The 27554-nt window shown below is 36.2% G+C and overlaps 1 protein-coding gene across 34 annotated transcripts in view; it reads left to right on the forward strand.

The window, feature by feature from the left end:
- The window catches only part of ABLIM1 (actin binding LIM protein 1), a 400442-nt gene that overhangs the window by 238935 nt on the left and 133953 nt on the right, over window positions 1-27554 (forward strand). For all 34 annotated transcript variants that reach the window (XR_008913142.1, XR_008913163.1, XR_008913161.1 and 31 more), the window contains exons 3-4: window positions 3522-3705; window positions 11086-11195. Coding sequence is in view for 1 of the 34 variants with exons in the window: in XM_056803736.1 (XP_056659714.1) it covers window positions 3522-3705; window positions 11086-11195 (294 nt within the window). In the remaining 33 variants the exon portion in view is untranslated. The remainder of the gene's footprint in view (window positions 1-3521; window positions 3706-11085; window positions 11196-27554) is intronic.

A 27554-nucleotide genomic window follows, 5' to 3' on the forward strand; every position in this document is an offset into this window, starting at 1 on the left:
AGTTGAGAGAGTTGAGAAAAGGTTGATATAGAAGAGATATTAAGAGGTTGAAATAACAGGATTTAACAATTGATTGGATATATGGAGTAATCTATGTGATTGAAAAGTAGATTACACCAAACCCAGCATATTTTAGAATAGGTAATAGGATGGGGGTGGAGAGGAATTTTGAGAGTAGGGAGTAGATTGTCATGTTGGAAAGAGAAAAAAAAAAGAGTTGCACTCTATTTTTGAGGTAACTGTTCTCTTAGGTAAAGTAATCAGAGTTTTATTTTCACAGATGATGTCAGCTCTGGTCTTTGAAGTGTTCCATTTGATCCAGTCTGTCCTTGGCTTATTTTAGCTGAGGTTTCAGAAAAACTGCTTTCAGTTTTGCTGTGTTTTCAGAGGAAGATTGGCAATAAGCTTATTCTTCCAGTTGCCAGTTGAATTGAGTATTAAAAGTAGTTACCAATTAAAAGAAGCCTCCAACTGACAATGTGGGCATCATTAAGTTAATTAAAAAGTCCTATATTCAAAACTTGTTATCTAGATTCATTAATTATTTGGGTGAACATATAGTTGAAGAGTGTTGCAAAATATCAAAAAAATTTTAGGGATAGCAGTCTGGTTATTAGGGGGGGGAAAAACCCTCTCTCACCTGTATCAGACATCACCCACAACTCCTTGCCAGTACTATGAAAAAGAAAAATAAAGGCAGTTAGGTGGCTCAGTGCCAGACCTGGAGACAAGAGGTCCTGGGTTCAAATGTGGCCTCAGATACATCCCAGCTCTGTGACCCCGGGCAAGTCACTTAATCCCAATTGCCTACCCTTTACCACTATTGATTCTAAAACAAAAGGTAAGTATTTTAATTTTTTTTTAATTCTAAAGAAACAAATTATTGAGCAGGGAGGGATGATATGGTCAGACCTACATTTTAGGAAAATTCCTTTGGCATCTGATTAAGTGATGGATTGGAGTAGGGAAAGACTAGAAGTAGGGAATCTAACAAATCTAATAAATAAGTCTAGGTAAAAGGTAAAGTCCTGAACTAGAGTGATGATGGAGTGAGCTGAGAGAAGGGAAGGTATAGGAAAGATATCCCAAAGTCTCTCAATGATTTGCAGAATATTTTTGAATTTTGAAACTGAAAAGGGCAAAACTTCTGATACACTTCTGATATACTTATACTGATATACTTAATGTATTTTTATCTTCCCAAAGAATATTGGAAGACTCCCTCTCCTCAGCAGAATGATGGTAGATATTCTATAAAGGAGAATTCTGGCCTAAGAAGTATGGTCAATGGAAAGCAATAGTATAAATTGAAAATATGTCAGTAAAAGTTTGTTCTTGACAAAGAGCATTTGCAAGGAAGAAGCCTCCCTCCTGGTGGCTGATTAGACAAAAATGTCATATTTTTTTTTTAAAAAGCAACAAAAAATAACTTACTTTCTGTCTTAGAATCAATATGAGTATTGGTTCCCAGACAGAAGAGTGATAAGGGCTAGGCAATTGGAGGAAAGTGATTTGCCCAGGATCACACAGCTAGAAAGTGTCTGAGGTTAGACTTGAACCCAAATCCTCCTAACTCCAGCCCTGGCTCTCTATCCACTGAGCCACCTAGCTGCTCCCATAACCAGTCCCTGCATGAATAGGTTGGCCACATGCATGCATTTGGTCTGCTCCTTTGTGTCATCCCTTAGAATACAGAATTTCTTAGTCATTGAAGAGAAATAATCCAAACCTAGTGTCTGTCATGATTTGTTGTGCATGTTGGGTAATAGATAAGAAATCTTATCCTGAGAGGCAGTGTGGTATCGGGGGAAAAGTATTGAACTAGGAATCAGGAATCAGGAATTGAGGGTTGAAATCCTGGCTCTGATTCTTAGATAATTAAGTAGATAATCACTTATCAAGTGCTCACTGTGTGCTAGGTTCTGTACTGGGAACTGGGGATACAAATATAAGCAAGTAGGACATAATTTCTGCTCTCAAGGAGATTACATTCGAATGGGGGGAAGACAACACATGAAGAGGGTTTGGAAGGAGAGCTAGAGGGGTCCATCAGTGGTAAAGATGGCCTTTAAGGGTCATGGAGCCCTGGGTCCAGGCAATATAAAGCCAAAGCTGTCCTGTCGGAATCCTGAGTAGTTTAAGAGATATCTGTTTTTTTCAGTGGGAAAAATAGGCAGAGATGATGTCCTGGGTAGAGACAACAAGGCACAAAGATGTCTGGGGAACTGCTTTGGTGGCCTGGATCCAAGAAATATATGGCTAAATCTGGCCTGTCAAAGTCCAAGGTGGTTCCAAAGGTAAAGTCCAATTTTCTAGTCAGAAGGAAGTACCTATAAGAGACAGCACGGAATGGAGATGACTTGGGACTGAGATAAAGGAAAGATAATGCTAAGACTGCCAGAATCCAGGGTGGTTCTAGGTGCAAAATAAAATTTTTCAGTGAGGGAGGAGAGGTGGATATATTGGCCGAGGTGAAGGGTTCTTATTGCATGTATTATTTCAAAGTCATCTTTAAACTCTCAGAGCCTCAATTTCCTTATTTGTAAAGTGGGAATTATAGTTCTTGTATTTCTTACCTCCCATAGTTGTTGTGGTGAAAATAATATGTAATCCTTAAAGCCTTATGATTGTAAATTTAGTATTATTAAGATATTTCCCCTCCCCTTTGTCCTTTAGCCTAATCATAGAGTTGGACCTGGAAGAAATCCTAGAGGACATCCAAATCAATTCTATCCTCTCAAAGATAAGGAAATTGAATTCTAGAATCCTGTGTTCATGTACACATTGCTAATTAGTGCCCAGAGCTAGGACTAGAATTCACATTTTGAATCCTCCAGTCATTTCTTTCCACTGAACCATAATCATTCGTATCTATCCTTGAAACACCAAATCTTTCATTTTTCTTTTTTATGGGAAAGTATTTCAAGCATGTGAAGAAATTTGAGAATTTAGGCTGCCATGATGCATCTTGTTTTGGTATCTAGGGAAACTGGCTAATTGCCTCCGTTAATAACATTGACCACAGTCAAGCAATTGTAGAGGCAAGTAGTAGGCATGCTTCCTAAAACATTTCTTGCTGAAACATTATTGCCCTAATTTGATATATTCTTCTCTTGTGGTCTCTTCTCATCAAAGACTATTCCATTACGTTTGTAATTAAGACACACTTCAGAGGCGTCTGAGGCTTAGCCAGTGACTTTCACTTGTATAAGACATTCCATATCCCTCTAGGGAAGAGAGACAGAGAAACAGAGAGGAAGAGAGAGGGGGGGAAAAAAGAGAGGGAGAGAGAGAGAGAGAGAGAGAGAGAGAGAGAGAGAGAGAGAGAGAGAGAGAGAGAGAGAGAGAGAGAGAGAGAGAGAGAGAGAGAGAGAATAGTTCCCCATACTAACTTCACATTTCCCTTAATGTACTGCCCCCTGCCCCGTAGCCTCTGTGGTCAACCAGCCTGATATTCAGACACATTATTCTTTTTTTTCCGTGTCTCTAACTCAGCTGTGAATGTGTTTATATTTCTCCAGTATGTGGCTGTGACCTGGCTCAAGGAGGCTTCTTCATAAAGAACGGAGAATACCTCTGCACCCTGGATTACCAACGAATGTATGGAACGCGCTGTAATGGCTGTGGGGAATTTGTGGAGGGGGAGGTGGTGACAGCTCTTGGGAAGACCTACCACCCTAACTGCTTTGCCTGTACTGTCTGCAAGTAAGTAGTCATTGATCAGCTGCATCCAGTAATTCTGCAGCAGGAATCGGCTCTGCAATCTGGCAGGAGCTTGTCACTGGGCAGATTTTTCTTGTTCATGAAATTGTTCCTTTGTTCCATCTTTTTCCCTTTGCCCTTCTTTCTCTCGCCCTCCCTCCTTCTCTGTCTCTCTCTGTCTCTGTATTTATTGTTCTTCCTTTATCTACTCCTCTCCTCTCCTTTCCCCTCTCTCTGTCTCCATCACTGCCATTCCTTTTTCTTCTCTTTCTTTCTCCTTCTCTCTCTCTGATTAAATTTTTTTTTAAGACTGAGTCATTTTGAATGTAAGGTGATTTTTGTATGGGGGAATTATTCTGAGTAATTATTTTGCTCTTAGCAAATAGACGAAGACCCTGTTCCTATATCTAACAGATATAAGTTGCTTATTGGGCCCTAAGTCAGCCATTAGTATCCTCTGCAAAGTTAGGATGCATTTTTATTTGTTATGTTTATGATATAATTCTCAAAGCATTAAATGTTATGTATTTTTAAAAATATATATATATATATTTTTAATTTGGGAAATTTTATTCAATTAATTAAGAATATTTCTTCCATGGTTACAAGATTTATGTTCTTTCCCTCCCTTCCCCCACCCCCCTCACATAGTCAACACAATGCTATGTATTTTTGATGACTGACTTAAATTTTGCTTGATTTGGATTGTTTTCATTGAACCTAGCCAGATGATTATATAGTCTTGAGTTATCACAAAATCCTCATTCCTTGACTAAGCTTGGCTTGAGAGCCAATAGGGCCTGGTTTGGAATCCCAATCATTATGAATTATGTGGCCTTGGAAAAGTCATTTGATTTATCATAGGATCATAAACTTAGAGCTTGAAGACATCTTAAAGGTCATGTATTCCAAACCTCTTGATCAAGGAAATATGTGTCTATATGTGCATATGGAAGTCCTAAATGAGGAAATTCTCCCTACTGAAGGTTGGAGCCTTCTACAGTTTATTGTCTTTAAAAAATTGCCTAGAATACTGAAGTAACTTCTCCAGGGCTATGTGGACAGTGTTGTTCAGCGGAAGGACATGGACCTAAATCTTCCTGCCTTGGGGTCCAGCTTTCATACCTCCTAAGGCAAGAGAGAACAAGTTTATTCTCTCTTTTATATAACAACCCTTTAACTTGATAGATAGCTATTCCCAAAGCTGTCTTCCTTTCTTTAGATAATATATATCTCTAGTTCCTTCAATTTCTTACTCATGGGAATGGTTTCTAGGACCATTTTCTGTGATGGCCATTCTCCACTTGTCAGTGTGACAATTCCAAAACTGAACACAGCAGTAACCCCTGCTGCCTCTCAGTGCTGTGATATAAAAAACAAAATTAAACATCCTCTGCCTCCATCCTTTACTGTCTAAAACTTTTACTTGACAGATGAAGAAACTGAGGCCAAAAAAAGATTAAATGACCTACCCAAGTTCAAAAGGTACTGTAAGTAGGGAGCAGGACTTATGTTCTTTGGGTTATCTGACTCCAAACTCAGCATGCTTTACATCCTAATAGTGAATCCCTAACTGAATCTAGTTTACTTTTCTTATATGTAATACATATGACTTTTTGATCTCATGGATTATCTTTATTGATATCGATTGCCACCTAGCCATACCTTTTCATCTTGTGTGATTCTTGTCCAAGTTCTCCTAGATCCTTATTTATTCAGGTGTTATCCAAAGTGCCAGAGACTGTCTCCTTCTATAGTCACGAGCAGAATTCAGTCTCTCTCTTTTTGCATCAATCTTACCATGCAATCAGTTCATCCCTTTTTTGTTTCATTTCATTGATGGGGACAGATAATAAAAAACATTGAATCAATAACCAGCCTTGGTGTCAGAAAGAAGTGTATCAAGTCCTAGTGCATCCTAGCTTTGTGAAAACTATGTGTATTGTTATTTGTATCAAGGCCCAGAACTTCACAAAGCCTCCTTCTAGAAAAGATATGTAACTTCCCAAAAGAGTTGACTTGCCTGTCCACATAGAATAAATCCAGGGAATAAAGAATGTCTCTTGCCCAGATTGTGATGGTAAGGTGTATGGATAACTCATTGCATTATCCACTAGTAGAGTGTATCTGGGATATACAGTATAAATAGATAATTTGGTCTCAAAATTAAACAGAATGGGGGAAGGAGATTGGATTGCCTTCAGGAAATTGTAAACTATTTTTTAAAATGTCAAACTTCTCAAAACAAACATCCATCTTTTTAATATCCCTATTCTACTGATAGTGTTGTACAGCTGTGAGAAATGGAACAAAATAGTCTCCAGTGAATTTAAATTGAGTAACAAACAAAAGGCAATAGACCAGGGGGATCATATGAAGCAGGATACAAGATGTAAGCAATAAGGAAACATAAATAAAAATAGGAATAAAAAATGTATTAAATTTTTTTTAAATTTATTTTTAAATATTTTCCCACATTTACGTGATTTATTTTCTGTCCCTCCCCTCTCCTAGAGCCGACAAGCAATTCTGGGTTGTACAAATGTTATCAGTTGATAAATATTTCCATATTATTCATTTTTGCTATAGAGCAATCTTTTAAAGCCTAAACTCCAAACCACATAGACATATATGCATGTAATAAGTGCTGTCATATATTTTTCTTTTGCATTTCTACTCCCATAGTTCTTTCTCACATTGTGGATAGCATTCTTTCCCATATGTCCTTCAGGAGTGTACTGGCTTGTTGAGTTGCTACTAGTAGCAGAGTTCATTACATTGGATTTTTCCACAATGTTTTATTTTCTGTATACAGTGTTCTCCTGGTTCTGCTCATTTCACTCTGCATCAGTTCATTGATGTTCTCACAGTTCATATAGAAATCCTCCAGATCATCATTCCTTACAGCACAATAGTATTCCATTACCATCAGATACCACAATTTGTTCAGCCATTCCCCAATTGAAGGACACCCCCTCATTTTCCAGTTTTTTGCCACCACAAAGACCGCAGCTATGAATATTCTTGTACAGGTCTTTTTATTTATTATCTCTTTGGGGTACAAACCTAGTAGTGGTATAGTTGGGTCAAAGGGCATGTAATCTTTTAAAGCTCTTTGGGCATAATTCCAAATTGCCTTCCAGAATGCTTGAATTAATTCACAATTCCACCAGCAATGCATTGGTGTCCCAATTTTGCCACAACCCCTCTGAAGCTTATAATTTTTTTTTTGCTATCAAATTGGCCAATCTGCTAGGTGTGAGGTGGCACCTCAGAATTGTTTTGATTTGCATTTCTCTAATTGGGAGGGATTTAGAATACTTTTTCTTATGTTTATTGGTAATTTTGATTTCTTCATCTGAAAACTGCCTATTCCTATCCCTTGACGATTTGTCAATTGGGAAATGTCTTGGTTTCTTGTACAATTGCCTTAGTTCTTTATAAATTTGAGAAATTAGACTTTTGTCAGAGGTTTTTGTTATAACCCCCCCCCCCACTTTGCTTTCCTTCTAATTTTGGTTGCATTGGTTTTGTTTGTACAAAAACTTTTTAATTTAATGTAATAAAAATTATTCATTTTATATTTTTTAATGTTCTCTATCTCTTGCTTGGTCTCAGGAGTAAAAAATGTTATCAAGAAAATGTATAATAAGGGGCAACTAGGTGGCTCAGTGGGTTGCAAGTCAGGCCCAGAGATGGGAGGTCCTGGATTTAAATCTGGCCTCAGCTTCTTCCCAGCTTTGTGACACTAGGCAAGTCACTTAATCCCAATTGCCTAGCCCTTACCTGCCTTGGAACCATTACAGAAGATTTGGATTTAAAAAATATTGTATGATATGTTGATCACATTGCACAGGTGAAAGATGCCAAGTAGGTAGACTAAGCTCTCCACTAGCATCATGTAGATGTCAGGAGAAAGTGAAGAAGTCCTTTTCACTATGACAGATGCATGAGAAAGCATGGGCAAGAGCCACATGAGATGAGCAGGAATGGATGACTTGTGTTCTATGTTGCTGAAGGGACCATAAGATCACATGTTCTTTTGAATATAAGATATCCTTCATGACAATGAGAAATGTGTTTGATGAACACATATCTCCCTCTTTTAAGCCATCTTGTGGTCAATTATGGCAATAAGAAAATCAAAAGACTTGAATAAGGATAGTTAGGTGGCTTAGTGGACAGAGAGCCAGGCCTGGAATCGTGAGGACTCGGATTAAAATCTGACCTCAGACATTTCCTAGCTGTGTCCCTGGGGAAAACACTTAACCCCAATTGCCTAGCCCTTACTGTTCTTCTGCCTTGTCAATACTTCTTCCCTAATCAATACTTAGTATTGATTCTAAGACAGAAAATAGGGTTTTTTGAAAGGCACAAAATTTTTTTTTATGTAGTTATCAGTAACATTTAGTTTGGTGAATCACGAAATATTCTTCACATATTTCTTCTGTTTTTTTTTCATCATCTGCAATAGGTATTAGCCTGAGCTATAAGTATTTTCTTGATGATCTTTTGTTTATTTTCATCATGAGCATTGTAAAACAAAATGGCCATGTGTCCAATGAAATAATTTTTGCTTATTCTTTTTGGGAACACATAACAGTAATAACCCTTTTGGTACCTCTATAAGGAAAATCCATGAGCCTTCCTATTTAATTAAAACTTCTTTTCATCTTCTGGATTTATTTTTAAATATAATATAAAATCAAATAAATTTTAAGTTAAATAATAAATGAATAATAAAAATAAATAAAATTAAAATAATTTTATATATAATAATTAAAATAAGATTAAAATAATTTAACTAATTTATTATTTATATATAATATAATGTAATATATTAAATAAAAATTTTATTAATATTGTTCATTCATTCCAGAGAAATAGTCATTGAACAAACCTAACACTTAGAGTACCAGAAGCTGAACTGTTCATTAATTATTTTAAAATTGTGTAATTCTTAGCACTTTCTTACCCCTCCACAAAATTCCACTACTATCATTCTGCAAGAACATACAGACAGCACAGACCAAAAGACATTTTTGAAAACCTTTACCTTCTCTCTTAGCATTCTAAAATAAAAGAGCAACAAGGTTTTGGCAGTCAAGGTTAAGTTACTTGCCCAGGGTCCTTGGACCTATATGAACCAGATTTGAATCAAGGTTCTCCCAACTCCAGGCCTGGTGCTCTTTCCATTGTGCTAACTCACTGCTTCTAAAAGGATTACTTTTTACACAAAATATCTTTATTTCATAGATTGTCATAATCAGAGACTTCCTTACCTTGTAGCCAATCACCTAGTAATAAACCTTTCCATACTTTAATAGGGTAGGTCTTAGATAGTAGATTTAATATGATATTATAACCATACTTGAATCTTTTCCAACTTAATAAAACTTTCCAGAGTTCATGTTCTGCTAACATAGCCCTCAAGAACTCATCTTCACCTCCACAAAAAAAGATGAAGCATCAGACAAGGAATTTATGAACTTAGTTTCTTATGTCTAAAATAATTATTGGATTGGGCAAAATGGCCTCTGAGATCCCCATTAAAATATATACTCCTTGTGAATAAGAATTGTTTAACTCTTATTTGAATCTTCAGAACCTTACTCATAGCAGATGTTGAATAAATATTTTTGATAGATTAATTCTAGCCCTTTTATCCTGTTGCTCCAGAAAATAGACTCTCTGAATTCAATTTCATTAAATGAATCAAGAAAATTAATTTCATCTTGAAATCTAGATTCCACTTTGTCTTCATTGATTTGCCATGGAGTATAATGATAACCCTTTTGATTTGCAAATACAACAGTGATGTGCTCAAATAGGCTATAAACCTAGAAATTTAAGTTTGGTGGAGCAGGAATATATTGAGCCTATATTATATATATGTATGTATATGTTATATGTATATACTAATGTGTAAGTATTAATTGATAGGAAGGATAGGTGAGGTATTAAAAAGAATGACTCTCTAGCTCCTAGATGTTCTCCCTATAGGTCCAATTAAAGGTTCATTCCAGACAAGATTGATTCTATGCTTGTCTAATACAATGATTGGCCAGTGTTATTTTTACTTATCTAAGGTGCAATTCTGCTTTGATGAACTAACATTAGTAAAAACTTGTCTATGGCTAGGGATATCCTTGATTTGCCAGTTGTTTTGAAATTTTCCTCAGTGCACATATATATGATAGTAACCAAACCTAAAGATACTTTTGCTATTCCAGATTTACCCCTTGGTATATTACAGTTAATTATCATTAAGATTAAACAATTATAGTGTGTAGACCAGGGTTGAAACTAGAGGCAATTGGAAAAAAAAAGAGTGTTTATAAAAGTAAATACTGATCTTAATTAACTTCAGGCTATTCTTTGTTTAATTGCAATTTGTTCTAAGACATGTGCTGATATGTTTGTTGTGCAGGTTTTCGAACAATTTACTAATTGGCAGTCTCACACAGAGAATGACATTGCCATTAGGAATTCACGTTAATGAAGTCTGTTGCTGAACTGGCCAAGTGCAACCTAAAATAAATAATCTGGCAGAGAAAACACGTGGAATATTTGTTTAATAACTATAAAAAAAAGCATGTAGACTACCACCAAATTGGGGGTTAGAGAAAAAACAGAGGGAGGCAAGGAGAAATGCATCTGGCAACTGACAGGAGATTGAGAGTTTGAAAAATAAACCGTAGCTCTTGAATATTAGTAAAAATGAAAAGAAATTTCAATGATATCCTTCAACCGTTTCTTTCGGAAAGAAGTTAATGCTAATTTATTGAATAAATATATCTATTAATAGTAAGTCTGAGTCTTTATGCTCCTGTGATCCCTGTTTATAAGCAAATAAGCTCTCAGGCACCATGAGAATCTTTAACTCTTATCTGGCACCAAAAATAACTTCTGCTTCAATGAAGGAATTATTTTCCAATGATGTCCCAGTTACCTAAAGTAATTAATGCTTAAATTTCCAGCATCTCTCTTGGGGAGAAGCCTTGAGTATTTAGCAAGAATTTGTGGTATTCAAAAATCCCTTATTCTTGAAAGACCTGTCAGCTGACAATTTCCTGTCACATGCTGTTCAGAGACACATCAAGATATGAAGTTAAAGTGAGATTTTCTCTATTTTACTCTTCAGATGGTCCTCTTTTGAAATGGAAGAATCAGCTTCCATAACCCCCTTTCTCTCCAAAATGAGGTTCATTTAGCAATTGGATTTGTTCCAGTTGGCTGAGTTGATCAAGTCTGCATTTCAAACATTTTGGCTGGTGTTTCTCCAAGATATTACTTTGCTCCAGAGGGCAGCAAACTGAAGGAGTAAGAGAAAAGACTTGAATCACGAAAATAACCTTCCCTACAATGACTTTCTGTTTCCAGACGCCCATTTCCACCTGGAGACCGAGTTACCTTCAATGGAAGGGACTGTCTTTGTCAACTCTGTGCTCAGCCAATGTCTTCCAGCCATAAAGAGGTCTCAAGCTCCAGCAGTAAGTATCTCATAGTTCTGTCTATTCTTCTTCACTGTAAATGCATACAATTTCCCACAAAGTTGGTTTATATTTTTGTAATTGAAAGGATGTTGATACAGGTTTCCTTAGCTGTAAAGATTCTGATAGTTAATTTACTTTTGGGGAACTATACTTTGGTCATATCTAGAATTGCTCTATGTTTAACTTGTTGAAGGCTTTTTGTATAATAAAATCCATTCTTGATTTTCAAAGGAACAAATTAAGAATGAGGTAGACACCAGAATGATCTATTAGAGCATGAAAATGAGAAAGTTGCTGAAGTCATCCTTAGAAAAGCACAACAATTTTGGACTTTTGAGATTTGGAGATGAGAATACTGGAAGCAGATACAAAGAAAGCAGGAGTTGTTGCCATAGCAATCAGTAGGCAAACTTAGGAAAATTTGGCAAGTCATACTCAATCTATTCAGTTTTCACAGAGTTGGAGACCATTTCTAGGACCTTGGATATTCAAACTAAACAGTTACATCTAATTGAAGTGAATGAGCAGACTGTCCCTTCCTTCTCTTAGGTAAAATTTGCAAGGGTGAGTTGGTTCCTTGCAGGTGGTATAACCCTGTATGCTTAATTACAAACAAGGAGCTTAAAGGAAGGTCTTGCCTCTACTCCTTCATGAGATTATCACATGGAGAATTAGAAATTAAAATGGAAGTTGACTGTTCCCTTTTCTCTGGATCTTTCCAATCCCTTTCAAAGCCCCAAGTAAATTATTTCAGCCCCATAAGTCACAGTTTAAAAGTATGCGATAAGCTGCTTTGGTGACAAAGGAATTTCCAATGGTTTTGATTAATAGACATAAAATGATTTGCAATTCTCTTGCTGGATGAAAGGAAATATTTTGTTCCTTGGTAAAAATTAAAATGGTTTAATCCAAGCAACATTGCAAATTATTTTCACCCATGGAAGACTGAAAGGAGGGAAGGATGAGGGTATATATGGGCAACTTGTTCATCAAACCTTTGTCGAATATATGTGTACAACATGATACTGTGGAGGGTATAAATAATTCATATATAAATTTTTAAATACTTATTTTATATATACAATGAAGATTCCTTATTTGAAAGAGCCTTTAGTTTCAAAGGGGAAAATAAGACATTTACACAAATAACCATAAAGCAAAGTAGAGGGTGGTAAGTAGTTTAAGAGTTAAGAAGAAAGTTATTCAAAACAATGTTTGACCCTTAAGAGTTAGCTCCTGAGTTGTATTTATATTCTCTAATTGTTCATTCTACAAAGAAAGATGAAAGTATACTGGAGACAGAATATTAAGTACTATCAACTAAGAGAGACTTGTGTTGACCAGCTTGTACCGACTCAGACCATAATAGCCCTAGCCCAATAGTCAGGAGTTCCATTTTAGACTTCTTTCTTATCCTCCCTTCCTCCAGCACCTTCCTTCCAAGGAAAAGAAAAAGAAAGATTATCACACTCACCCCCACCTTTTTTTGGGGAAATATACCTTAAAAGTAAATTGACTAGAACCCATTAGAAAAATCCTTTAGTTTCCAAAAGAAGAAAATTATTTTAAATACTTTTTTAAAAGTTCATGTTTTTAGGGGGCAGCTGGGTAGCTCAGTGGATTGAGAACCAGGCCTAGAGATGGGAGGTCCTAGGTTCAAATCTGGCCTCAGCCACTTCCTAGCTGTGTGACCCTGGGCAAGTCACTTGACCCCCATTGCCTAGCCCTTACCACTCTTCTGCCTTGGAGCCAATACATGGTATTGACTCGAAGACGGAAGGTAAAGGTTTAAAAAAAAAAAGTTCATGTTTTTGTTTATTATGTGGGAATTGTTAATTAGCTGCTTTAACAGATATACTCCATTGAATCTCTGACAAGGATTATTTGACTTAAGTACCATAAAGATATTGTAACAAGTTCCATAAACTATCCAGGCAATCCAAATGTGTATTTCGTAGTTTCTGAGTCCACAAAATTTAAGTACAAAAGCACAGAAACAGACCCATTCAAAACCTAAACATCCTGCAAGTCAAGCAAACAACTAAATCAACCCCTTCCATGTTAAATATCCGTGTGTGATTTATGTGATATCTGTTAGGAAATCTTTTTTGTGGGGAAAGAGGAAGGTACTTTTGCAAATGAACTTGCTACTGAAACAGCCTTAGCTTTGAGAGAGAGAAAGAGAGATTGAGAGAGAAAGAGAGATTGAGAGAGAGAGAGAGAGAGAGAGAGAGAGAGAGAGAGAGAGAGAGAGATAGAGAGAGAATGTGTGTGTATTTAAAGGTATTTCTTTTTTGTACATAAAAACATAATATATTTAGACTAGTACATTCTGTAAAAATTCAAAAACAAAGATGGTCACAGTTTTTCAGCTCATTTATACTCATAGCATAAAGAAAGGCATGCAAAGGAATAGTGGAATAGGGTTATAATTTTAGAAATCATTTAATTTCTATTTAAAATAATGTTGTTTTTAGATTGGACAAAGCTTTCCTGTTGGGACTAGTAGTTTAATTTAGTGTAAAACATTTTCATTCTCCTTTGATAGTGTTCAGTGAGTTCAATAAATCATCAGTTATCTAATGTCCTTTTTCTCCTTTTTTTATTGGATTCTATTTTTAAAGAGAAGAAGAGAAAGAAAAAGGACCTTTCTCCTGAGATTCTTTTATTTTAAATTCTCTTGTCAGTTTCCCCTGGTTACCTTATAATCACATAGAATCTCTTACATAGCAGGGATACATGAGACTGTGATTTATAAGGAGGAAGAAGGGAGGAGAAGAGAAAAGGGCAAACTGGGAGAAAGAATGTCAGAAGGGTGGAGTGCTGTGCTGAAATATGAGTTAATCAATTCAGTAAGAATAAAAAAAAAACCTTGTTTGTCCTTGAGACTAACTAAATAAAGATGTAACATATGTATATACAACTAAATGGGTGCTATGAATTATGCTTCTCTTGTATCCAGATTTAAACAGTTTGGACTGCTAGATATATTCATCAAAATCAGGAGGCAGAATTAAAAAGTTAACACTCTTCAATTACAGAAAACTGTTATTGGTTCCAGGAACTGTAATATGACCTCAGTTGAATCAGCAGTAAAAGGTATTTTGATTTCAATTAATTGGCTATTTTGTAGGTCTGTACCACTACTTTTCTCCATAAGTGATGCCTTATCTCAGCTCCAGAAGCCATTGCGCTTAATGGGCAGAAAGTGAAATAAGAATACTTTTAGTTAAGGGTCAGAAAGGTTCTGGGTAAAGTGTAAAGCTCTAAGGGAATATAAAGTAATATTATCATTACCTTTTTTTTCTCTTCCTTCTCTTAGAACGTGCAGTGACAGGTTAGAAGCTTATTTCAGTAATGAACACATTCCCCCAAAGCTTAATTTCCTTTAGTTCTCCAAGCATTTTATAGGTAATTTGATGAGTGATTTGATTCCCGTTTATGTTAGAGACATAGATTCCAGTAACTTTGCTGTGAAGCATTCTGGAACTGGAGGAAATTGTGCTGGGGGTGTCATTTTCTATACCATTCAGTCTATCTTCAGACTCCTTTGACAATTGTAGGCTGCTGGTTTGCCATGCTCTCCCCATCATAAGCATGTCTGACTAGTGACTGACTGAATGCGAGCTTAGCTGATTGACATGTAGAACACCCACACATACACACATCCAAGCCCATCTTTGTGACTTCAGGGAACAGTCCTCCCCTCATCCTCCACCTTCACTATTGATAGCTGTAGCATAATTATTGTTCAGTCTGTAATAGGACCTCCTACAAGTGTCAGGGAAAATTCTTTGCTGAGAAGAAATTTAAATTGTTGTCTATAAAGATCTTCATTCTCGTTTCTGATGTGAGAAATCATCATGTGGCTCTACAGGGGAGGTAGAGTTTTTCAATTAATTTCCTTTTCTATTTGATGTAGAATAGTTTTTGATACCTACCTCACAGCCGTTGTAAAGGAAATGGCTTATTAGCCATCACATGGTATATATAAATGGGAATTGATAGCATTACTGATAATAGGGTTATAAGAGAATATTGTTTTACTCTTGTGTTTTCCTTGTTCCCAAAAAAATTGTTGGCAAAGTTAATGATGGTCATATGTCTGAGAACTCCTCTTAGTCCCTTTAGTTCACTGCTAAAGTCATTCTTATATTGCTTAACTTTTTTCCTGCATATTTCTTTTTTCCTCATGACTTCTTCATCCTATGACTTCTTCAAGGATGATAGCAATCATTTTTTATACATCTTTGCAGCTCCGAAGTAGTGCCCTTTTTTTTAACTCTTACCTTCTATATTTATTTTATTTTAAATTTTATTTAATTGTTTTAGAATATTTTTCCATAATTATATGATTCGTGTCTGCCCCCCCCCCATAGCCAGTGAGTAATTCTACTGGGTTTTACATGTGTTGTTGATAAAGACCTATTTCCATATTATTAATATTTGCACTAGGGTTATTGTTTAAAGTCTATATCCCCAATCATGTCCCCATCAACCCATGTGATTGAGCAGTTGTTTTTCTTCTGTGTTTCTACTTCCACAGTTCTTTATCTGGATGTGAATAACTTACCTTCTATTTTAGAATCAATACTGAGTATCAATTCCAAGGCAGAAGAGAAGTTAGGGCTAGGCAAGTGATTTACCCAGGGTCACACAGCCAGGAAGTGTCTGAGGCTAAATTTGAATTCAGGATCTCATTCTTGTCTCCGAGGCTGACTTTCTATCCACTGAGCCAAATAGCTGTCCCCAAAGTAGTGAAAGTTTAACAAATATGTTTCCAAAGGCCTCTAAACATAACCATTGCTTGAACGTAGCAATTTATGACTTAATCACTATTTTGAGTTAAAGAGTCTTATAATTTGATCTCAGAAGTTGAAAATTGCTGACCCACAGAACAAGATGTGAGGGGTAGGCATTTCTGGATCCTGGAAAAATGTAGGCAGTTAGTGTGTGTTCCTTGCCTACCTGGATTTTTATGACTTGACATTGGGAGTTTATTGGACTCGAAAATCCCTGAACTGTATTGATTCTCCCTAATCAGGTGACAGGCTCTCAAAAGCAAAATTAAGTAAAATTGCCAGCAAAATCTGAAAGCAATGTTCACCCAAAGTTCATCATAAGTAGGCATTGTGTTGGAGGGGGAAAAGGGATGGATCCAGAGTCAAGTGACCCAGTTTCAGATGCTGGCTCTGCCATCAATTGTATTACCTTTGTGACTTTGGGTAAGTCACTTAATTTCTCTGGCCCTCAGATTTCTCATTTGTAAATGAAAGGGGTATATTTAATGACCTCTAAAGGTTCTTCTAACTCTAGTTCTTCTAGGAGAACAGTGTACACAATAACAGCAATGTTGGACAGTGATTATCTGTGAAACCTTGGCTATTCTCAGCAATGCAATGATCTGGGACAATCCTGAAATACTTTATGATGAGGAAAGCTATCCTCCTTCAAAGAAAGAACTGTTGGAGTCATCTTTCACTTCACTGTACTTTTGGTTTTATTTGGGGGTCACTCTTACAACAATGACCAATATGGAAGTGTGTTTTACATGATGATAAAAAATAAAAGCAAAGAAATCTTAGTTCTTAAAGTAGAGGGTGTTAAAAGTCTTCTGGAGGAACCCTTCATGCTGTCCAGTGGAATTCCCTTTATATAGATTTAGAAGTAAAAGATATTCTTCAGGTATTCAAATTCAACCCCTTTATTTTCCTAATGAGGCACCTGAAGCCTAGAGAAGTTAAGCTCAACATCACACAGCTAGTAAGTAGCTGAGGTGGGATTTGAAACTAAGCATTCTTGACTTTATGTCCCTCTCTTATCCACTCTCTCTTGTTGCCTTTTATGTAAGATTGGAGCTGATTCAGATAGCCTTGCCTGCTGGATAAGAACAAAGTCCACCTTGACCTAGGACATGGAGAATCCCAAACTTTGAGGTGCATGAACAGTTCACATTGGATCAAAAAATTTTTGAAGTCCTCTACCTGACTGGTGAAAGAGTTGAGAAGACTGGGCAAAGCTATTGATTCCAGTTGCAGCTTAAGCCAAGATTTTGCCTTCCATGGTCAGAAAAAGAAACAGTGGGGTGTGAAATTTTGCCTTACTTTTTAGCCAGGTCCACAGAGACCTGAACCACAATTGTATTGTGCCATATTGTTGTTTCTGGAGCTCCTTGATGCCATGATCAGCTTCCTCCACTCTTTAGTTTATTGAAGGACCTGCACAATACTATTTTTGTCCACCATGGAGACTACACATATCAGTGGCCAGGGCAGTGCTGATGCTAGGTTTTGTTGGGGGAAAAGCTATCTCCTCCTTGGGAAAGTGGGGGTGGAACCTAAGCTAGATAAAATGAAGACCAATCTAATCAGCAACCTGGGCTGCTCTAGATTGCTGAAATCCAAGAGTTTGAGATGAAGTGGATGTCTAGGGACTGGAGTAAAAGAGTTAAAGCCAAGAAGGTCAGTGCAGAATTAAAAGATAACCTACAAGGAGTGTCCATAAGCTGCTTATCTAACTCGGTTCTCCTTTTGAAAATTTCAGCCCATTATGATGGCAGAGAAGAGAAAACTTAGAGGAGACCTGATAGCTATCTTCACATTTATTAAGGGCTGTCACATAGAAGAGGAATTAGACCAGTTCTGTTTGTCTCCAGAGGGCAGAACTAGTAATAATGGAAGCTAAGGAGGCTAATGTAGGTTTGATGAAATATTGGAGAATCTTCTTATGAGACCCATAGTTATATATGTATGATCCTAATCAAAAGAGTTTGGTTTAATGATTTATAAAGGAAAAACTGGGTGAATAAAGAATCTATTGCCTCAACTAGCTTTAATAAATAATGGCCTGAGGACTAAATGTGCCACTGACTGTTTTTGTATGATCCACAAGTTAAGAATTGTTTTTAAATCTAATAAAGCTGTTTTTTAATGTAGGAAGCTGTTCTTTTAGTTTGCTTGTTATTCAAAAACAACTTGGCCTATGTGCCATAGTTTGTTGATTCCTGGCCCAGAGTATGGATGGACATGCATACAGTGAGAGACAGCTTACAGAGTTCTTATATCTTTCTCAGGTGGAGTTAGGTTTATTTGAATGTGTATCAGAGTATTAATATGTATTTATTTGTGTATATATATATATGCTTATGCATATCTATCTATCTTTCTATGTTGTATTACAAAAGGATTGCAATTTGAGCCCAAAATTAAACAGGAGGAAAATGAATTAAATTACCTTTTAAAAATAGCAAAATTTATTTAATGTCTCCTAACTTCATCATGGAACAAAGGATTATTTTATAATAATATAGACATATTCTACTGGTGTGGTTACAGAGTGGTGTTGTAAAAAGATTACTGTTTCCAGAGAATTAAAGATGAGTAACAATCCGAAGACAATGGGGAGGCATACAGGTGTGAGCAAACTGCAATACTTGACAAATAAGGAACGAAGGAGAAACAAAGGATATCATCATAGGTCTAAAAAAAGAAGATGCCTTGGTAACATGGTGAGAGCATAGAAGAAGCCATGGATAGTCCATGTGCTTGCAGCCATAGTCTTATGATGTCAAGAGATCAGGAAAGCCTCCAGCTTGTTGGCTGAACCCCCTGACGCAAACATGGGAGGACACAGGCAAGAATTGCATGGATCAGTTTAGATTATCATCATTAGATAGAATATATACACTGATGAGTTCAGAGATCCCTTTTGAGATTGGAATCAAGCAAAAATTTCCTAACAATTAGAACTGTGAAATTATGAAGAGTAAAATGAGCAGAACCAAAAGAACATTATATACAGATACAGAAATAGTTTGAAGAGTGATTTGTGTATGTCTACCTCCAGAGAAGGAACTGGTAAATATATATATATAATGAAAAACATAGTTTTATATATCTTTTTGTAAAATGATGCCTTCTCTAATGGAGATAGGGGATAAAGAGAGGAAGTTAATTAGTTATTTAAATATAAGAAGCAAACAAACGTAAGGTCAAAATAAAAATATTACCACCATGTGATAAAAGGAGGGGGGGGCTGGAATGGATGGCCTCTAGAGATAGTGATTTTCCCTTTGTTGAAGATCTTCAAGCAAAGGCTAAATTGACCACTTGTCTAGTACAGGAAGTTCTTTTTCAGATATGAGTTAGACTAGCAGGTTGCTAAAGTTTCTGGCAATTTGAAATTCTGAGATCCTGAGTGGGTTCTCCATCCCTATTCTATACTAATGTGTCTGCAATGGTCTTGAACATAATTTCCATTAACTCTGATTTAGCCATTCGAGGAAGGCCAGAAACATAGAGTACTGGATCCTAGAAATACTTGTGTGGGAGAAAGTTGTGATTCAGCTGCTTCATGCATACATGATTAATTAATGTACTGCCGCTAAGTTATCTTTAAATCTTTTAAGATTGCTTCCTACATGAACTCATACCTTTGTTGGGGGAAGAAAAAATTTGAACTCCTACAAAGTAAATGTTAATTTTTTGGGAAATGTCCAAATTGTGGAACATTGATGTAATGGAATTATTACTGTGATGAATACAAGGAAGCAGGGAAAAAGATCCCCATGAACTGATGCAGGCTGAAATAAGCAAAGCTAAAAAAACAATATACACAACAACTATAACAATGGGAATTGAAAAAACATAAAAATCAAGAATGAGTATAACAAAATTATAAAGATCAAGCATGACTCTAATGAAGTGGTATTAGAGGACATGAAATCCACAGGTGTCATATAGTGCATAATTTTTCCAACTTTTCCAATATATCTATTATTTATATTGAGTTTTTTTCCTCTTTAAAAAACTTTGTAATATGAGAAAACCTTGGGGAGAGGAAGGAATTCTGGAGATGTTAAAAAACTGAAGAAATCAATAAAAAAAACTACTTAATTGTTCTTTAAAAAGATAATTCAGACTTCTTGTTATCCTGTCTCTTTGACCCAGTCTTATTTGCTTTGATTCTGCCCAGAAGACTCAAAGCCCAGACTCTGGCCCAGGAGGAGGGCCAGAAAAAGAGAGAAGTTAGTATTTGAAAGGACAAGGCTTTCTTTTGTTTGGAAAATCATAAAATTTGCTATTGTGAGTCACACCTGTTGTCCTTAGGGCTTCAGGTAACATGTCATGGAAGGATTTGGTTTTCTTCTCTGATATCAACCTTAAAGGCTATCTATCTATCTATCTATCTATCTATCTATCTATCTATCTATCTTAGGAAACATGGTTCTGCCATTCATAAATTTGTTATCAAGCTTTCCTTAGTCCATTTGTTTACTGTTTGCATCTCTTCTTGAAGGTATTAGGTTCTGTAAGCTCATTACCTATTATATGAAGTAGCATTTTTACCCATCCTATACTTTTCCACTGAGTTTGCCAAAGAATGCCCTTTAATTCTAGACTTTCAAGATGCAGATAAACAAGTCATTTTGTTATTCCAAATTTAGTAAATTTTGGTTGTAGTCCCTCTCAACCGTTACCATTCCAGAGAAAAAAGGCCTTCTCTGATACCACAGAGTCAGAGATCTTAGAATTTTAGAGCTGAAAAAGAACTCATTCTGTGTTAGGAGACTGATGCCCAGAAGTCATCATCTAAGGGCAGACCTAAGCTACATTATGTGGAAATTACTATGACAGCTTTAAACTTGAGGAAAAGAAGAATATTCCAATAATTAGATATGGGACTGTTTTGGAAGTAATGCATTTCCTTTTCCTGGAGTTCCTCAAAAAATGCTTTGTGACCCTTTGACAGATATGTATGTGGCAGAGGGGATTTTTTGGAGGTTCTAGGTTGGGCCAGATGAACCACTAAGTCCCAGCCCCCCCTTTCAACCCTGAATTTCCATGATATTCCCCAAGATTGAAGCTACTTAATGCTAGAGTCAGAACTAGAATCCAGGACTTCTGACTTTATCCAGTGTCTTTCTCTACCTTATCATACTGCCCTCATAGGAGAATAATGAACTCTTTGGAGCTTTACTCATTCTAGTCATTCTCAAGCTGTCTATAACTGTCAGGCAGTTATTTGGGATATGCCAGATGGAGGGCTGCTGTGTCAGTAGGAAATTATGCTTTCCTTAGGTCTGTAGAGAAGACATTTGCACCTAAAGGGATTTCTTCCCAGTTCAAAGGCAGCTGTTTGGGAGGCAGCCTTGGCACGATGTGTATTTTTCTCCTGAGAAATTAAAATCACTTTAAATAATAAAAAAGTGATTGCTTTTCCAAAATAAAAACAAAATCAAAATTTACCTGGATGCTTACCTAAAATTCTATTCGCCATAATCTTCTGCATGGTTTCCCTTTGGAAATAGTTCATAAATTTCTCTTCTGGGACCCTGACTAAAATTACCCTGAAAGGATCTCACTGTGAAGTAAGCACGTGAACTATATCTCTAAGGTGCTTTCCCACTCTAACTGCTGTGATTATATGATGTTTTGTGAGTTTCAGAATACACAGATCTTCAATGATAGGGAATCGGTTTTTCTGCAATGCAGAGATGACTCAGACACCAATGTAAAGAAACTAATTATTGCCAAGTCTTTCTTTCCCCTAGGGAAAAACCAGTCTTTTTAGATTAATGTCAGGATGTGTTAAGAAATTCCGAATTATGTTAGAAAGTTTGACTCTAGTGTTGCATCTGGACTAAGTTATGGCCTTTAAAAGCCAGTTTGTTCTGGCACAAGCTTTAATGTGGAAAGAGGTTCGTTAAATGTTGCAAACTGCAAATTATTCCCTGTTCTTAAATTGAGGTGACACATTGGATAAAGATGTCAGTCACCATCAAGTGCTTTCTCTTCCAATAGAAAACCAATAACTGCACCTCTTTCATTGCCAGAAATGTTGCTTTTAAAAAAAATTCTAGCAGACAATTAATGCCCACTATGTGCAGAGAACTGGATTTAGCAGTGCTTTAAAATGGCTACTTTAGACAGCAATGAAATTTTCAAATGTTCTCCAATTTTCTGTTTATTTTGAAAGAATTAGGATCAGTATCCTTTAAATCAGTCAATATTAGTAAACAAATATCTATTACTTACAAGTTTCAAGTACTGTACTAAGTGCTAAGTTTTTGCTTAATTCCCTATCCTCAAGGAGCACACATTCTAAAGGAGGAACTAGCATGCAAATAATTGTATATTACAAAATATATACAGCATAAATGGAAAGTGATCTTGTAAGAAGACAGGCCTGGCAGGGCAAAGAAGGATTAGGAAAAAGTCTACTGCGAATTCATTTTTGAAGGAAACCAGATGATGAATGTGAGGAGAGAGATTTCCAGGCCTGGGCCACAGAGGGTGGCAGAAGCATAAATTAACAGTCAAAAAGTAGTGGGACAGACAACAAGGTAGTACAGTGGATAGAGCACAAAGCTTGGAGTTAGAAGGACCTGGATTTAAATCTAGTCTGGCACTTCCTAGCTGTGTGTGATTCTGGGTAAGTCACTTAACCCTACTTTGTCTCCTCCTAGCCCTTCTGTCATAGAGTTGTTACAAAGACAGAAAGTAAGGGTGAAAAAACAACAACTAAAAACATAGGAAATAAGGTACACACAAGAAATAAATAGCAACACCAGGGCCACTGACTCTTACAGTATGTAGAGGAAAATAACATATCAGAAGACCAGGAAAATAGGAAGAGGACAGATTGGAAGACTTTAAAAGCCAAATTTTTAAATATTTGATTTTAGAGACAATAGGGAGCCCCTGGAGTTTATTGAGTTGGTGCTGATGTTGTCAGACCTGTGCCTTAGGAAAAATCGCTTTGGCAGTATCGTGGAGAATGGCTTGGAAAGGAGGTGGGGAGACTAATTAAAATAGTATTTCAGTAGTTCAGGTGTAAAACCAAAGAGCCTACACCAATAGAGTAGCTTTTGCATGGAGATAAGGGGACAGATAGGAGATCTGTTGTGGAAGTAGAATTGGATAAATGGAGTGAGAGTGAGAGAAGAGTGGAGAATAACATCAAGGTTGTGAGCCTGAGTGACTGAGGATGCAGGTATCCTCACTTTTATGGGGAAGCTTGGGAAAAAGAGTTTAGAGGGGAAAGAATACATTCTCTTTGGAGACAAGTTGAATTTGAGATATCATAGGACTAGGTTCCTTTTGATTCCCATAGCAATTGAAAATATCATCCATTTCAGTTCTAATATAGTCACTTACCTTGCCAAATCACATTTGCTGACTCTGCTCAGAGTAGGTCTCAGCCTAAAGAAGTTATATTGAAAAAAAGAAACTTCTCTAATCCTAAAATATGGTGCCAGACATCTTTTTCCTTAACATTGAAAAAAATGGAACTTTGATTATTGAGTGATTTATACTTTAAATTTATATTTTCTGGGTGGCTTATGTTGGAGACTATATGCTGTAGTCAAAAGAAAAATGGTTTGGAACTTAGTAGATTTGGGTTTTGATACTAACTTTCCTTTTATATTAATTCACCCAATACCTTTTGTTCAGAGCATTGTGTAAGAACTGGGGGGGTGGGGTGGGGGGAGATAAAGTTCAGATTAAGTCTCAGCCTGTCAATAAGATTTTAGGATTTACATTGTGCCTTATAGGGAGTGGGGGGGGGGGGGGGAGAGAATGAGACAAAGATTTTTGGATATAGCTAATATGATACTTTGTTTCTTTTGGATAAGCATATTTATTATAATGTCTAACAAATTATATATATTATTGTTATATGTTAAAATTTTAAATACATATATATATTTTATATAAAATATAAATAAAAAATAAAGCAAGTAGAATTAAGGTTTTTGTTGAATGAATAATTGATCCTTATTCATCTAATTTCTTTAATGTTTTACTGATGATTTTTAAAAATATCATGTGATTAATAATCCTCCCCTAATACTATTACTATAGAGCTTCCTCTTAAAGTCATCTTTTCTTTCTTAAAAAAAAAAAGACTAATTCAGGCCTTGTATTAAAAATATCTTGAGCACAATGATAGATTCTCAGAATTAGAAAGGACCTGAGAGCTGTGTGCACTTGAAAAAGAAAATTATTCTATGTGGTCCACAAAAATCAAACAACCATTTCTTTAAGTTCTCCAAAGATACAGTATTTATTACCTCTTGAAGCAACCCATTCAACTTTTGAATAGTTCTAATAGTTGAAAGGGATGAGGATTTTTTTATACTAAACCAACAATTTATTTTAACTTCAGTGACTATATTTCTTATATAAAGAAGACCTGTACTTTCTCCTAACTTACAGCAAGTAAAACTATAATTCTAGGTTGTAGTTATAACAATATTAATTTTACAAGTCAACTTTGGCTTCTAAGCAAGCAAATGTTTGAAATAACTCCTCCAGTCAAAAGTGAGTTTTCATTGAAATGTCAGAAAAGGTGTGATTTGCCTATATAATAACCTTGTATTATATATCAATTGTGTGATTGGTCAGGTGATGAAAGCAATAAAATAGAAACATAACTGCATTCTTTTATTTTCTCTATATTTGGAATAATGCAAAGGGAATTTGCATTTACTAATGAGCTTGCAGTCCAAGAAGCTGACTTTGAGCTCTGCATGATTTCCTGTTTGGCAAGAGCCAGTCTACCCTGGGTGACTTATGTCCAGTTAAAGATTTATTACAAAGCTTTTGCCTGGTTAAACTTTGCCATTGATTGGGTAAATTAAAGCTTGGGTTTTAGCACAAATACACTTGGGAAAATTTTTAAAGTATATTTTATATAATGCCTTTCCCAAGGCTAGATATAGCAGTAGTCCTTGAGCAGTTGAAGAATGGTCTATTTCTTGACCTTCACTTGAAAATATTAATCTAAAACAAATAAAATTAAAAAATAAATTAAAAAAAAGAAAATATTGGTCTAGTTTATGAAATGTAGATGATCTAAGGCATGGGTACCCCTGCGTGCACCTAGGATAACTATAATAGTAGCATCTTTCAATAATGCTTTTCAGACTGTCACATTGCTTTTCTCAGAACAACCCTGGCAAATAAGTAATACATTTATTATCAACCCCATTTTTACAGATGATGAAACTGAGGTTTTGAGATGTTAGGGAACTTATTTGTGATCCCTTAACTAATAAAATATGATTTGAGCTAAAATCGTGTTACTCCAAGTCTAACACTTTCCACTATGCCATAGTTTGGGTGACATTTTGCTGCTGCCACTATGGGTGTCCCATTCTCCTTTTATTGGGTACTCAAGCTTATTTTAACTTTTTTTCTTTCCTTTCCTCTCTCCTCTTTCATTTCCTTTTTTCCTTTTGCCCTGCTTTTAAGATACACCTGCCAGTAGCCCCACAGGCAGTAGCACTAGAACCCAGTACAATTGCTGTTCTCTGGTCACATAATTTAGTCATTAATGAATTGATGGTGCATGGACCAGTAAGGTATAGAATTCAGATCCCATAGCTCAACATTTGCTTCTAATATGAAAGAGTAATAATAATAAATAGCTAGCATTTGTATGGTGTTTTAAGGTTTGTAAAGTTCTTCATATTATATATACATATATATGTAAAATCTCACATAGCAGTAGCCATCCCAAGATGACTCAGGAATCAAGTTTGCAAAGCATAGCTAGGGTAAAAGAAGCTATATAAACAGGAAAGCAAGACTAGCTTCATTGCCCATGGTGGGATAAAAATTCTACATGGTAAGGCATGAGACTGTTCAAGCATTTTAGCCTGCATGCTTTAGGCTGGAGAATGTCTTTTCTACTTTTAAGTATCATGGTTAAAAGCCATCAGCCTGTAGGATGCTTCAGTAACTTTAGCTTTTTCTGAAAGGTTCCCCCCAGGAGCACTCAGGGCTTTCCCATATATTGCCAAGCTGTTTCTGTTTTTATTGCTGTACTTTAGGGATTCAGAAGATAATTCCCTGCTCCCCATAGTTCCTCATTTCTCAACAGAGATGCTGAGAACCAACAGAACTGATAGTCCAGGTTAAGTCCAAAGTCTTTGAAGACCAGGATATCACTTAGCCTCTTTGGACTCTACTTTCCTCATCTGTAAAACAAGGAGGTGCGGCTACTTGACTATTATGGTCCCTTCCAGCTCTATGGTCTTCACAATAGCTCTGTGAGGTAGGAATTACGGGTGGTGTCCCCATTTAACAAATTAGATGGACTCTAAGAGACACTAAGTGACATACCCATGATTACAAAGTTGTTAAATGTGAGAGATGGACTTTAAAGCTCTATTGGATTCCACCCTGAACCTTCTTTCCACCTTTCCATTGCCTCCTATTAATAGAAACAGAGTTGTGAGTTTAAGAAATTTCTTGGACGAAGCATTACATTTCATATACAAAATTCCTAATGGCAAGGCGATGTCCTGGTTGAATAATTTAATTTTCTTGCTTTAGGAGGCTTGGTATTTCTTAGAGGGTCCTGACTAAGGTAACAGGTTAAAACTCACAAAATAAATCAGATGACTTTTTGGAAGACTATCATAATTAAATAAGGAATGTTGGTTTATAACATACAGAAAATAGAATTTAATGAGTTTTTATTCTATAAGGGAAAAGTGAGTCACTGAATGCTAGAAGGCACTAATTTGAGCCATTTGAAATGGAAGAATCCAGCTAGATAGGTCAGGAATGGGCAAGAGAGGGCAACTAAACAGAAGAAAAGACTTAGCAGGAGCATTGTGTGAAAAAATGAATAATTTGCCAGTTAGCTAATAAGAATGCTTCAGCTCCTAGATCCTGATAGGATAAATAAAGGCTTGAATGCTCATTGGAAGTCTAAAATTGCCTTTTAGCACCTTTTACTTAGAGGATTAAAGCTCTCCAAGGTACTTTTGACTGTCTACTGCCCTCTGGTGTGAGAGCAAAAAAGCAGAAAAGGGGAAATACAGGTTTTGCCATTAATTTGCTATAGAATTGGCTTCTTGACAGCTCATTGCAAGATGCAGAATCCTGGTGAATCTGGGCTTGTCTGCCTTGTCCAGAGATATCCAGCTCACCATGTTTATTTTTTTAACCCTTACATTCTGGCCTAGAATCGATACTAAGTATTATTTCCAAGACATAAGAGTGGTAAAGGCTAAAGAATTAAATGGTTAAATGATTTTCCTGGAATCACACAGCAAAGTGTCTGAGACCAGATTTATACCCAGAACCTTCTATCTCCAGGCCTGACTATCCATTGAGTCATCTAGTTGTCCCCACCTTAATCAATTTTGGAATTGTCTGGCTTAAAAGGAGCTTCTAGTTTATAGAATAGTATATTGTTTTTTCAACATTTTAAGGGTTCGGTTCAACAAGTTTGTTATTTCTTCATCATTTTGAGAGTAGAAGGATTTTTCTAACAGAAGAGTGATAAAGTTCAGGAGAGCCATTATCAGAGTAGGGGCAAATCAGTGATATCGTGGCC

The sequence above is a fragment of the Monodelphis domestica genome, chromosome 1 (assembly GCF_027887165.1).
Source record: "Monodelphis domestica isolate mMonDom1 chromosome 1, mMonDom1.pri, whole genome shotgun sequence".
In the NCBI taxonomy this organism is placed as follows: domain Eukaryota; kingdom Metazoa; phylum Chordata; class Mammalia; order Didelphimorphia; family Didelphidae; genus Monodelphis; species Monodelphis domestica.